The sequence below is a fragment of the Malus domestica genome, chromosome 08, assembly GCF_042453785.1.
Source record: "Malus domestica chromosome 08, GDT2T_hap1".
In the NCBI taxonomy this organism is placed as follows: domain Eukaryota; kingdom Viridiplantae; phylum Streptophyta; class Magnoliopsida; order Rosales; family Rosaceae; genus Malus; species Malus domestica.
The window spans coordinates 11,016,298-11,029,403 of record NC_091668.1 but is presented as its reverse complement, the minus strand read 5'-3'; the positions used below and the strand labels follow the sequence as shown (position 1 = coordinate 11,029,403).

The window sequence follows — 13,106 nt, the reverse complement described above, 5'->3', positions numbered from 1 at the left end:
GTGATCCTGTGATGGACTCAATAGTGAGAGCACCGAGTGTGATGAGCATGGTGAGGAATATGGTGATGATGTGCTAGTGTATTTCCAGCTGGAAAAAGAGAGAGATTTTAGCCGGATTAGAGGCGAGATTGGGTTGAGGAGCCAGAAAGAAACTGGGCCTGGACTTGTCTGTATATATATATATATATATATTTCCTTTTTTTTTCTTTTGAAGAAATTGTATCTTTTTTTTCTTTTTTTTAATACATAATAACATATGTATTCATTTTTTTTTTCAAAGAAACTGTAATTTAATTTTGTACAAAGAAAATTGCAATTTTTTTTAAGAAAATAAATTTTTAATAAAATTGACCTTCATCAATGAAATTTTAATCAAACCCCTATTATTATTATTATTATTATTATTATTATTATTATTATGTGACTAAACTCGAAATTGAATGCTCGAGCTACCTACGTACCCTTCCAAAGAAAGGGATCAAGTTAAAATGTAGTTCAAATACATCTTTTTTTGGATTTTTCTTTTTTTTGTCGTACGCAGTTTATGCTCTTGCGGGCCAGGAGCATCTTGGTGCCATTTGCAGTTTCAACTTGTGCAGGCAAGGAGTGTTTGGTGTCGCCTTTTACGCTCATGCGTACAAGGAGCTTTTGTTGTCACCTTTTAGGCTCATGCGAACGAGGAGCATTGTTGTCACCTTTTAGGCTCGTGTGAACGAGGAACATGTGAATTTGTTTTTAAACGATCTTTCCTTGCAATCCTCATAGCAATGAGTCTTGATCGAGTGCTTGAAGAAGTCTTCAGGGAAGAAATCGCGCATCGTGATGGCAACGGACGATCTTCGTGTCGCAATTTCATCATCCTCAACACTTTCGTGTAGCTTTGGAGGTTGCTGGGAGCTGTTTTGCCCCCTTTTCGATTGGTGAACTTGTGGAGGAAAAGTATGTTTCTTGTGCAGTTTCTTCGAAGTAACATGAGTTCATCCCTCAACTTTACTCTGCTTGATTGGCATGGTTTTGAAGCATGCCCCAGCGATTGAGGTGAAGATTTTAAGTTAACGGAGCTAGAAGTGACAGTGGTATAATTTGACTTCACCACATCGTCAAGATCTAGCTCAATGATTCATTTCTGAGCCAGCTTCATGATGAGATCTTTCAGTACGAAGCACTTTTCCGTTGGATAACTGATGAAACGGTGGAATTTACAGTACCTTGGACTGTCAGTACGATTCATCTCTTCTGGCTGTCTGCAATCAGGTAGGTCGATCACCTTTTTGTCAAGCAAGTCTTTTAACATGGCAACCACATCAGAGTTGGGGAAGGGATAAGTCTTCTCCTCAAGCTTCTTCAAAGTACGTCTACGCATCTCTTGATCACGAAAAGCTTCGGCTTGAATCGCCTTGCCTCATGTAGAGATTTTGACGGGAACTGTGTTGACTGTCATTGCTTCCTTGGTGGATTTCCACGCAGCCTTCTCCACCTTTGTCCCAAGAACTTTGTCGTTCTTGTAGTCAGCGATCGTTCTTTCTTCACATGATGGGCGATGCTCAACTCCATGTCATGGGAGCGGGTGGCTAACTCCTCAAAGGTCCGTGGTTTGATGCCTTGAAGGATGTAGTGTAATCCCCACTTCATGCCTTGAACACACATCTCGATCGATGAGGTCTCCGAAAATCTATCTTTGCAGTCAAGACTTAGAGTGCGTTATCGGTTGATGTAGTCTACGACTGGCTCATCTTTCCATTGCTTTATACCTGTCAGCTCCAGCATGCTTACAGTGCGGCGGGTGCTGTAGAAGCGGTTAAGGAATTCTCTTTCTAATTGCTCCCAGTTGTTGATGGACTCAGGCTCTAGGTCTGTGTACCACTCAAAGGCGTTTCCTTTCAGCGAGCGCACAAACTACTTGGCAAGGTAGTCTCCCTCCGTCCCCGTTTTGTTGCAAGTTTCGACGAAATGTGCAACGTACTGCTTTGGGTTTCCTTTTCCATCAAACTCATAAACTTTGGTGGTTAATAACCCATTGGCATCTTCAGGGCATTAATCTTCTTGGAGTAGGCCTTCGAGTAGAACAAAGAGGTATGTGAGCTCCCTTCGTACTGCGCCTTGATGGTGTTGGTGATCATCTCTTGCAGCTGTTGGATAGAAAGAGATCCCATGAGTGCCGCTGCTTGGTCTGGCTCTGGCTTCACATCGATTTTCTCCACCTGAGGCTCCTCTTCTTCGCCAGCTCCTCTCTTTAATGGATCATCCTCTGGGTCGAGGTTCTCGCCGTCCCATGGCTCCAGTCGACTGATGAGTACAACGATTTGCTAGTCTTTTTCTTCCACAATCCGTGTTAGCCTTACGATCGCTTCATTCATTTGAGCCAATTGTTATTCAATGGAGGTAACACCAATGGTCATGACTTGTGCAACCAATAGACGTGACTTTTCTTTAGACATCCAAGATGCTGACGAAGAATGTCGTTGGCTGCTTTAGGATGTTATCTTATGTGCCTCAGCAGCATACTTCGGTGCCCCCAGCGAGGTCAGGTTGATGACGGACTCGCGCCTTTAATGCACTCCTTGCTCCTTTAGCAGCACCAACTTTGAAGTGGCATTTTGATGAGCAGTTGTAGCGCCAATGGATTGTCCATTCGCGACAGAAGTGCTTAGGATCCTTCCCTTGGTGGTTACGAGAACGGCTTGTCCCTTGCATGATGCCATTGACTTTGAGGTGTGTTTGGATTTCTTGAACGGACAAAGAGATGAGAGGTAGAGATAGTCCCACTAGGCGTGCCAAATTTGTAAACACGGAAATTCCTGAAACAAACGAGACAAGAACACGTGTACAAAATAATATTTTGTATTAATGATTTAGGGGTTACAATCTCTCTCAAATTTGATCCTCTGATTCGATCTCCGTAAAGTGTTGATTTGTGGATTGTGATGCTGATCCAAGGGCCGTCGAGGCTTGATCTTAGATGAACGGTTGGAAGTTTCTTCAAGGGGCCTTTTGGGCTTGATCTTGAAGATTGATGGATAAACGGATCTTCAAGGGCTTTTGGGCTTGATCTTGAAGAATTGTTGATGAACGGATCTTCCAGGGGCTTTTGGGGCTTGATCTCAATGAACAGTTGATGGATGGATCTTTAAGGGTTTTTGGGTTTGATCTTGAAGAACGGTTGTATGTGTGGATTTGTTGATGTTGTTGATCCAAAAGGCCGTTGGGGCTTGATCTTGAAGGTTGGGTTGACGAAGAACGAAGAGAGCTTTCTTGATCCTTCAGGATTTGCTTGGGAGCTTTGGAGTTTCAAAGCTTCAAGGTTTTGGTGTGAGGTGAATTGGTTATGAATTGGTCCTCACTAAAATGAATGAAATGGCTTCTATTTATAGAATTTTCCAAAGCCTAGTTTTGAATATAATATTCAGATGAAATATTTTTGCCAGGTGCTAACACGTGTCCTGTTTGATGACTTTTCCGATTTATTTTGATTTTTCGTTTAGTCACACGCTACGTGTAAAATTTATGTGACACGTGAGCGTTGAAATTGTAAATATTGGTCAACATTTATTTCACCGAAATTTCAATGTCTACAAGGGAGTTACAACCTTTATCACCAATGCAATGACTGTGTGTAATTGTTTTCCGTTTCGATAATTATTTGTCATTCCTATGTCATTAGTTAAGGACTATTATGGCTGTAATTAGTATAGGGCTGTTATGGTTGTAATGTATAAATGTTGTACTGCTGCACGTTTGGTGATTAAGAAAGAATCAATTTCTACAATAACTAATAATTCACCCTAATGGTGGGCAAAGATTAGTATCAAGTAATGATTTTTTACTCATATATGCTGTGAAAGTCTGATATGGTTTTTTATTTTTAAATAATAGTACATTTTAAAACTACGATACATTTTATAATAAATATGGGTATATTATAGTTAAAAAAAAAAAAGTCAAAAGTTTACATAAAATAGTGCTACTAAACTCAACTTTTCAGAAGGTTTGACTTTCGTGCATAATTTTCTATATATAATGCATCAAATTAGGTATCTATTATATGCCAATTGTTGCAACTCTAAGGAGATCTGTCAAACTTTTGTTAACAAATTGTCACGTACATGGTACACGAAAGGGTTAGCCTGATAGATTTCGTACAAGAAATCAACATAAGTGACAGATGTCCTCTACCAGGAACAATTGGCAAATTACATGAAACTACAGGGACGATGTCTCGTAAGAGAAACTTTGTGTAAACTACATGGAAAAAACGTTTTTTAGTCTTTGTATTATAGCTTTGCTGTTAGCTAGTTGTTCGTTTATTTGTTGGAGGATGAGTAGTAAGTTCATTGTTGGCTCAGCCTAGTTCATGAACATGTATATATGTACTCGGATACGTTTGGTTGTAGCATTTGATTTTTTGCCTCACCAATGCTTCTCTCTACATCTTCCTTCTGTGTGTTTTCGATATCGACAATCCTCATGTATATATTAATGTTTAATTAACTAGTATTTCCCATTTCATGAGGAAAATTTTGAAGATTTCAATATAATCGTCCTGTCTGTCTTTGAGCTCATCTGATTGGTACTGCTCTTCAGCCTCCAGCATTGTTAACGTTGACATGGTGTTGGAAGCTTCATTCGGCAAACCTCTAAGTGGTTCTTAAGACAAAACAACCACTTTGCTGAGCACCCACAGCACCAGAGAGAACTCAAATGCAAAGAGTGTGTGAAGCCACCCCCGATCAAGCGCAAACCCATACAGCGTGATCCCTCCGTTGTTGTGACTCAAATACGCCGCTGCGCACACAAACGTACACCAAACTATACATAAGCATCCATATCACCATGTATCAGGTAAACTCTTGTGTTTTCACATGTTAAAAACACACGAGTTTACCTGATACGTGGGGTTAATTAACTTGAAAGTGACTACACATATTCAGAGTTCATCATACGCCTTTGTCCTTTATATAATAAGTAGGTCTTGAATTTTCCTGGTTATCCTACAAAAATAACTGTACTACTATGAAATTAAGGAATATAAACTTAGAAAGCAAGCATACTCACCCAGAGCTTGCCTGGTTTGAAATGAGGAAGGCTGCTGTGGAGGAACTGAAGTGGAAATGTCTGATGAATGTTCACAGTCACTCTCTCTACAGCGTCCATTTGCCTCTGAGCTAATCTGCCGGCTTTTCCACTGCTGGTCTGATCGGGCATTCGGACAAGTCAAGAGCATGTGCCATCTTGTTGCAATTGCTACAACTCCTTGAGCTCTATGAGTAATTCTTGCTGCCTCCATTAGGCAACAAAACAAGCCACTAAGCTCGACTGCAGAACAAACCACAAGATCACCAGAGTTGAGGAAAGTCTTCTCCGTCTTAGATGCCAAAACCAGCAACAAGGCCCCGAATTGACTCACCGTGATGGTAAACATGCATCCGATGATAAAGAATCGGTACCTGTGGCTCGTAACCTTCAATTGCTTTCTTATCCTTATATGTTCCTGAAATTATATGAATTTTTTTTTATCAAATGTGTACACAAAATATTTTGCGTTGTTAACATTTAATAATATTGACAAAGTATTAACTAAATACTCACAATGTATCAGGTACTGTGGAATGGTATTGTACTAGCTAAAAGTGGCTGAAGTATAGGAAATTTTATCGAAATTTCGATCTATACCTGGAATATGATGCTGGATTCGTATTCACGCCTCTCAAACAACTTGTAAAGCCCTTCGAATCGAAGTATTTGTAGCTCACAAGTCAACCGGAACATAACACAAACCAGCAAGAACACCCCAGTCCTATAAACCCAAGAAGCCAAAACCAAAACAAACATAATTGAGTTGACTGGGACGCTTGAGCTTATATGAGGCAGTGAGATTTGGACAGTGGAGAAGAATATGATCTTGTGGGCAAGCTCAATGAAAAAGGAAGGCAGTAGTATGCAAGCTAGGTACTTGAAGGCCTTATCGAGCTCATGAGTGTATCCACGGCGAACAAAGCCAGAGTCATCTGTAAGACCGTCGAGGAAGAGGAGTTGCCTCAGTCCATATTTTCGGAAGAAGCCAGAAAGAGTAATGAACCCAATGGCGGCTAAGCTGGACTCGGGAAGTTGGACTAGCTTGTTGAATGAGATGGGGTCCCCAGATGGGAGTTTGAGAGAGAGGGAGGTGAGGATTGGGACTAGGACTGTTAAGAAGATGAAGGTGAAGTAAGATAGGAATTTTCCGAAGCACGAGGAGTGGTCAAGTGCCCACCATTTTAGGCTGCCTTTGAAGCTGCAGAGTTCATCTGAGGATTGGAGAAGTAAGGGAGCTGTGTTAGGTTCGTTTGAATTGTTGTTCGGGCGGCCGGGAGATGAAATTTGAGGGTGGCTGGTGCAGTGGACGTTGATTTGATTGTTCATGGATTGGTTCTGTTAGTGCTGGAGAGCAACTGAATTAATGGAAGCAACAATGTTGGAAGATTGAGAAAGATTTTGCTTGGCATTTGGGCAAGAGTAAGATGCTGTTTGTAAAAAGGAGAGAGCCCTTTGTAATTGCAAGGTAGATGAAGCACGAGGAGCGATCAAGTGCCCACCACTTTAGTGCTTGAGCCGGGCTCTATCTCTCTGGTCATTTGATATTCGTTTCTTCAGTTGGCAATCACGGGTCCATTGCCAGATACAAGTAATAGTTATTGCTTTCTAATGGTCTCAAACTTCCACACGTGAAGCTCCAAGAAAGAAGCAAAATGAAGGACAAGTCCTAAAAGATTTGTGAAACCCCATGGTCATACTACACAACTACAATTTGGCATTGTTGCCGAGAGGATTGTTCTCGACGGTCATCCACACGCATATGTGTATGATGGTGGTCGTCAACTGTTGATGTATGCAAAGCCTACAATGAGATCTATATGCATCAAAGGCTGACAATAACCCGGGAGCAATCACCTGAGATTAATAATGTATCTAGGATGACAACTTACCCTTGCCCTTTTGACTAGAAAGAGTGGACTATAATGCGAAAAAGACCGGGAACTACTCTCATTCATGGCTAAACTGGTGTTCCACACGCAAACAGAACAGTAATGAAACTAATTCCAACGTTGCATCTACCGTTAAAGATAAACTTTAACACCAAACTCTTAACCATTTAAATATTCACATTCAGTTCAAAAGAAATTAAAAGTTAGGGAAAAACTATTCACATTCCTGGACAAGATGATGGAGCTGGTCGAGAGTCTTCACAATATCGCCAAGGCATGCAATGACCCGGTCCCCTTGGCACCTAACAAAATCAGTTTGGAGGTCCCCGGTGCTCTTCACGCCAGCAGCCTCATGGTCAGGTTTCTCAGTAACGATAGCACGGATTAGTTCTGCACTTTCATGCAATTTCATAGCTGCAGTTTTCTCTTGTTCTTCAATGCTGATTGCCTCCTCTTTTCTTTGACTATTTGTAAGTTTTTTCTTCACACAGCTCTTCTGAGGCCGTTCTTCTGCCAGGCTCTTCGTAGGAATTGCTTTTAAGCCACTTCCCACAGGTTTTTCTTCTGCATGGGTTTCTTGAGGTTTTTCTTGAGCATGAGTTTCGCGAGGCTTTTCTCTCTTGCAGCTTCTAAATGAATTTTCTTTAGGACAGCTTTTCTGAGGTATTGATCGACGCTTTCTCCTCTTGGACTCTAGCATACAAGGCAATTATAAGAAAAGAGCTGGTGAGAATTACTTACGCAAACAACCTGATTGTTAGCATTTTCACAACTTCAAGCACAAAAACAGTTAAACAATAACTACTTATTCATTTACTCACCCAATACTCAAAAGTTCAAGCGACTTATGCAGTTGTCCTATAAAAACTATCTAAAGAACTTTTCACATTGCAAATTCAACCACCTTAAACTTTTAACGACATCACCCATTAACATCTAGAAATAATACCAGGAGCGGAAAACTCAATTAATCAAGAATTTATTGAAGCTTGAAATGGTATACACACTGTTATAGAGTAATCAATCTCACAAACAACATAAATATTAAGTGGGTATGCATATGTCATATGTCTCAACCAACCCTTGTCAATAAAACATTCATGCACATCAGCATTCCAACCTTATGAATCATGATTTAAGTATCAATTCATTTTTGGTGCGTAAATACACTGTTTAAGGAGTGAACTTACCCCTTCACCTACAAAAATCATAGGCAAACAAAAAAAAGAAACTTTCCGGTTTAGTTTTCTACTTAGATTTAACATATCTTGCATTTAACAACCAAGATTATGTTCTTCTCCAGATTTCAAAACCCATAATCTCTTAATCATTTGTACGTTATTTTTTATCTAAGCAATATTGGGGATGAGGGATTCAAACACAAGACATCAGGTGGAAGAGTAATAGTTCTTAACCACTTGAGCTACAAGCCCCTGCATATTGCATCTATCCGTTAGTAAGCCATTTGTGAGCGGGCAAAATAACACCATTCTATACAAAGTAATGAGCTGATATAGAAGGCATACTTCACAATGTAAACATTCATTCAGCAACCAATGATGCCAACACAAAATCTTCGGCACAAAATTAAACGAAAATGCGAAACCAAACACGCAATTGCATTGTAATCATGCAATGCAGTATTACATATCAACACAGATTTCCATTTGGGGCTTGTAAACAAGCATACCTGGCTCGGAATCAAGTTCCTCCTCCAGCTCAGCCTCCGCCTCATCTTCGGGATCACTATCCGGGTCCGTATCCGATTGGTTCCCCCTCACCCTTACAAGCTTATCAATCCCACCAAACAGCTCCTGATCAAAATTCTCCGGCAACCCATTCCGCTTCCTCCTCTCAATTCCCAAAACCCAGTACGAATCCGAAGCTCGGCACTTCGCCTCCCACTGCTTGATCCCCTTGTACTCGCCGAACAAAGCGTCCCACTTCCGGCGATACTGGTCCAATGTCCGCGACACGCCCAGGGCAAAGCAGTTCTGAGCTATGATCTTCCATTTCTGAAACGACGACAGCGCTTTCAGACAGTCGGCCTCGACGGCGGCGACCTCGTTCACGAGGATGAGCTCGTCCGTCGGATTCCAGTCCGGGGCTACTTGGGAACGCGTGCTGCGCCGGTTGCCGGAAGAACGGTGAGATCGGTCGAGCTGGGACGGGGTTTGTTCGGGTTTCATTTTTGAATTCTGCCTTCAAAATGTCATCTTTTTCGGAAATTGGGCGGCGGTGAGTGTCGAATCGACTTACCCAGGAGTCCTTACAGAGCGATCGGTGGCTCTGTTTAAACCCTAAACCACATTGGTGTGGAGTTCCTCTAAATATTTTTCTGTTTTTCCAGTTTGGATTACTTTGTTTTTTTTTTTAAGATGGATTAACTTCTTCAAGAGTCTCCTTATATTAGTAGTTGAGTTTAAAATATGAAAAACACATTCATTTAGAGAATTATTATTAACATTTCAAAAATCTCATTTTGCACTTCAGATTTTCTATAATTGAAAAGAAAAATACACTTGTGAGATGTGTATAATGAGATTTCTAAAATGCTAATAATAGATCCCTTTATTTATTCTTTGTATTTGATATTCAATTTAAAGGCGAGTGACCAGATATTTCCCCACCATTTGGTGACGAGTTGAACATTTCTGTTAAGTTCAATACTTGTTGAGTTGGTCTTCCTAATGTAAACCGACCAAGCTGTAGCGGAAGTATTGTGCAAGGTTTAGCTGTGGAGTAAACTATTATGATTGTTGAATTCATTCGACGAATCAGATTATAGAAAGTGAAAATCTACAAATGGGTTGAAAAAGTGATATTGAAAATCCAAACGCATTTCTTTTCACCTCTTTTCTCCACCTGATTGTCAATTGTTTCAGTACCCAAAGTTCAACACTTCCTCTCTCAAAATCCAATTCCTTTTTCTCCCATTTCTATAGATCTCTCTCATCTCCGGCTTCCATGTATCCATCCTGATTATAGCTGGACTTTATCGTAAATTTTGAAATGTTGGTGGAAGTTGTTGGAGATCAAGAGCTCGATGCTGGTGAATATAACAAAACAACCGTCAATTTAACATTTTAAACAGTCATTATGCACTTTTCTTTTCTTTTTATATTCCTAAACCCTAGATCAAGAGCTCGATGCTGGTGAATATGACAAAACAACCGTCAGTTTAACATTTTAAACAGTCATTATGCACTTTTCTTTTCTTTTTATATTTTTTCACTTTGAATATGCATGATCGCATTTGTAAAGTGTTGATATCAAAATTTTTTTCCCCAAATAAAACGTTTTATAAGAGTCTCAATCAATGGCACTTGAATGTAATTGTAATGCTCTTCAATGATTTGAAATATCATTTAATTAATAAATAAATAAATAAAACGTGTGAAACGAGATAAAAATGAAACAATCGGCTAATAAAAGTTGACTTGGTGAATGGGTGGCCCTTGTGAGGATGAAAAGGCTGGCTGCCTAAATAGTAAATCCATTGGTCATGGTTGACATTTTAATTTTAATGAATTCATTGCTGTCCTTCGGCTGTCTTCAGGGGGTTGGGTTTTAATTTTAATGAATGCATTGCTGTACCTAGGCTGTCTTCAGGGGGATGTGGGAAAGGGAACTCAAAATTGGAGGCATATTGTCTGCCCTCCTATTATGGTGTATTTTTTATCCTCTCTTATTTGTGCGGTCACCGTTAAGTTACGTTAACATTTTATGTTGATTTTTTTATAGAGATAATAAGACAAAAAACAATAGGAATATAAAATGTTGACGTGACTTAACCGTAACCTCACAAATAGGAGGGTATGAGAATGGCACCATAACAGGAGGCCAGACAATCTACCTCCCTCAAAATTTGAGGGGTAGATCTCTTATGCATGTATCCTTCAATCTTTTCATCTCATACTTTTCATTTTATCTTTTGTTCTCTATCAAAAAAAATATAAGATATTGAAATGATTTAATCGTGACTGTTCAAATAAAATGGTAAGGGATGGGAGGGAAAAAAGGGGAAGAGAATCCTACACTAAAATTTGAGCCCAAAACATCTCCAAGAAAGTATTTTGGGTTGGAAAAAATGGAATTTTGTGTTTGTAGGTTCCCCCCCCCTCCCTCCTCCTTTTTTGAGGGATAAGGGAAGGCAGTGAGGCCATCTCCAACTGATAGCTAGTCAAATGGCTCGTTTTAGCCATCTGACCCTCCAAGATTCTCCAAGATATTAATATTTTAATAAACATTACATGGTCATATTTGTCTCCGTCTCCAACCGAGGGCCAGAGGGTTCATTTTTAAATAATCATAGGACGTCATTTATTATAGCTTTTTTTTTTAGGATGTATAATGTATATGATACTTTGCAATAGTTTTTTTTTTATTCTAATTCCAATTTCAAACTGATTTTAGTTCATATTCTAGAAATTAGTAATTCATTTTCTAAAATTAAGAGGGCTATGTATATAGTATGTCACATCACGGCCTCCACCACATCCCGGGTTCGACTCCACTGTAGCACGATATTGTCTACTTTGGGCCCCGACCACGCCCTCACGGTTTTGTTTCTGGGAGCTCACACGAGAACTTCCCAGTGGGTCACCCATCATGGGATTGCTCTCGTGCGAACTCGCTTAACTTCGAAATTTCGACGGAACCCGAAGCCAGTGAGCTCCCAAAAGGCCTCGTGCTAGGTAGAGATGAGAATATACATATAAGGCTTACATGATCCACTCCTCTGAGTGATGTGGGACCATATCCCCAGCCTTGGCTTCGCCGTAGCACGATATTGTCTGTTTTGGTCCCCCATCACGCCCTCATGGTTTTATTTCTGGGAACTCACACGAGAACTTCCCAGTGGGTCACCCATCCTGGGATTGCTCTCGCGCGAACTCGCTTAACTTCGGAGTTCCGACAGAACCCAAAGCCAGTGAGCTCTCAAAATGCCTCGTGCTAGGTATAAATGGGAATAAACATATAAGGCTTATAAGATCCATTTCCTTAGGTGATGTGGGATGTTACAATCCACCCTCCTTAGGGGCCCAACGTCCTCGTCAGCACACATCCGGCCATGGATTGACTCTGATACCAAATTGTCACATCCCGGCCCGGGTTCCCACCACATCCTGGGCTCAACTCCACCGTAGCACGATATTATCCGCTTTAGGCCACGGCTACGCCCTCACGGTTTTTTTTGGGAACTCACACAAGAACTTCCCAGTGGGTCACCCATCATAGGATTGCTCTCGCGCGAACTCGCTTAACTTCGGAGTTCCAACGGAATGCGAAGCCAGTGAGCTCCCAAAAAGCCTCATGCTAGGTAGAAATAAGAATATACATATAAGGCTTACATGATCCACTCCCCTAGGCGATGTGGGATGTTACATAGTATATTGTAATGCCATCACTTGTTTTTTACCATGGAACCTAAGGTACGAATATTTAGGTCTATTCGACTAGATACTATAATTTAGGTGCATTCGTGTACCACATTCATGTAGGTACTATGATTTAGGTGCATTCATGTAGATAATATGATGTAGGTGCATTCAAATAGATACTATGATTACATATTTCGGTGCACTCAACTAGATACTGTGATTTAGGTCACTACTACGTTTAACATTTAGGCCGACGAACACAAATTGGTCGTGCAAAGCGTATTTCCATCGCACAAACGTCTGCGCGATGAAAACTTCATCGCGCAGAATCCATCACACAAAGATAGTGAAGAAAGACTTTGCGCGACGAATAAACACATTAGTCGCGGAGAAGAAGGCGCGACAATTTCGCCTTCATCGCATCAAATTTTTAGGAAAGAACATATTCGTCGCACAAAATGCCAGGATACATACATGGGACGACTAATCTTCATTTCTAAAAACTTTGCGCGACGACATGTTATTCTTGCGCGACGAAAATAGATTAGTCACAAAAAATTATGCAAGACGAAGGTATTCATCGAGCAAAAATAAAAAATAAAAAAATTTAAATTTATTTTTTCGTTCTTGTGAGAACCCTTATTTTAATATTATCTACATATTAGCTTATGCTTTGTTTGGTATAGTAATATTTATACTACTTCTAGTTTGATATATTAATGCCTTTATTATAAAAGTATTTTTGCATGATCATTATTAT

At 40.3% G+C, this 13,106-nt stretch overlaps 2 protein-coding genes across 2 annotated transcripts; both read right to left on the bottom strand.

Moving 5' to 3' along the window:
- Nucleotides 1-4,366: 4,366 nt before the first annotated feature.
- On the bottom strand, nt 4,367-6,997 carry LOC103441326 (uncharacterized). Its single transcript, XM_017333556.3, has 3 exons — nt 5,671-6,997; nt 5,053-5,488; nt 4,367-4,782 (listed from the first exon to the last, which is right to left on the bottom strand). Exons 1-3 carry the CDS (start codon nt 6,397-6,399, stop codon nt 4,646-4,648), a joined length of 1,302 nt encoding a protein of 433 aa, XP_017189045.2. The 5' UTR covers nt 6,400-6,997; the 3' UTR covers nt 4,367-4,645.
- Nucleotides 6,998-7,065: 68 nt separating this feature from the next.
- On the bottom strand, nt 7,066-9,314 carry LOC103441219 (trihelix transcription factor ASR3-like). The gene is made up of 2 exons (XM_008379921.4): nt 8,653-9,314; nt 7,066-7,655 (listed from the first exon to the last, which is right to left on the bottom strand). Exons 1-2 carry the CDS (start codon nt 9,149-9,151, stop codon nt 7,177-7,179), a joined length of 978 nt encoding a protein of 325 aa, XP_008378143.3. The 5' UTR covers nt 9,152-9,314; the 3' UTR covers nt 7,066-7,176.
- Between the last annotated feature and the right edge of the window lie 3,792 nt (nt 9,315-13,106).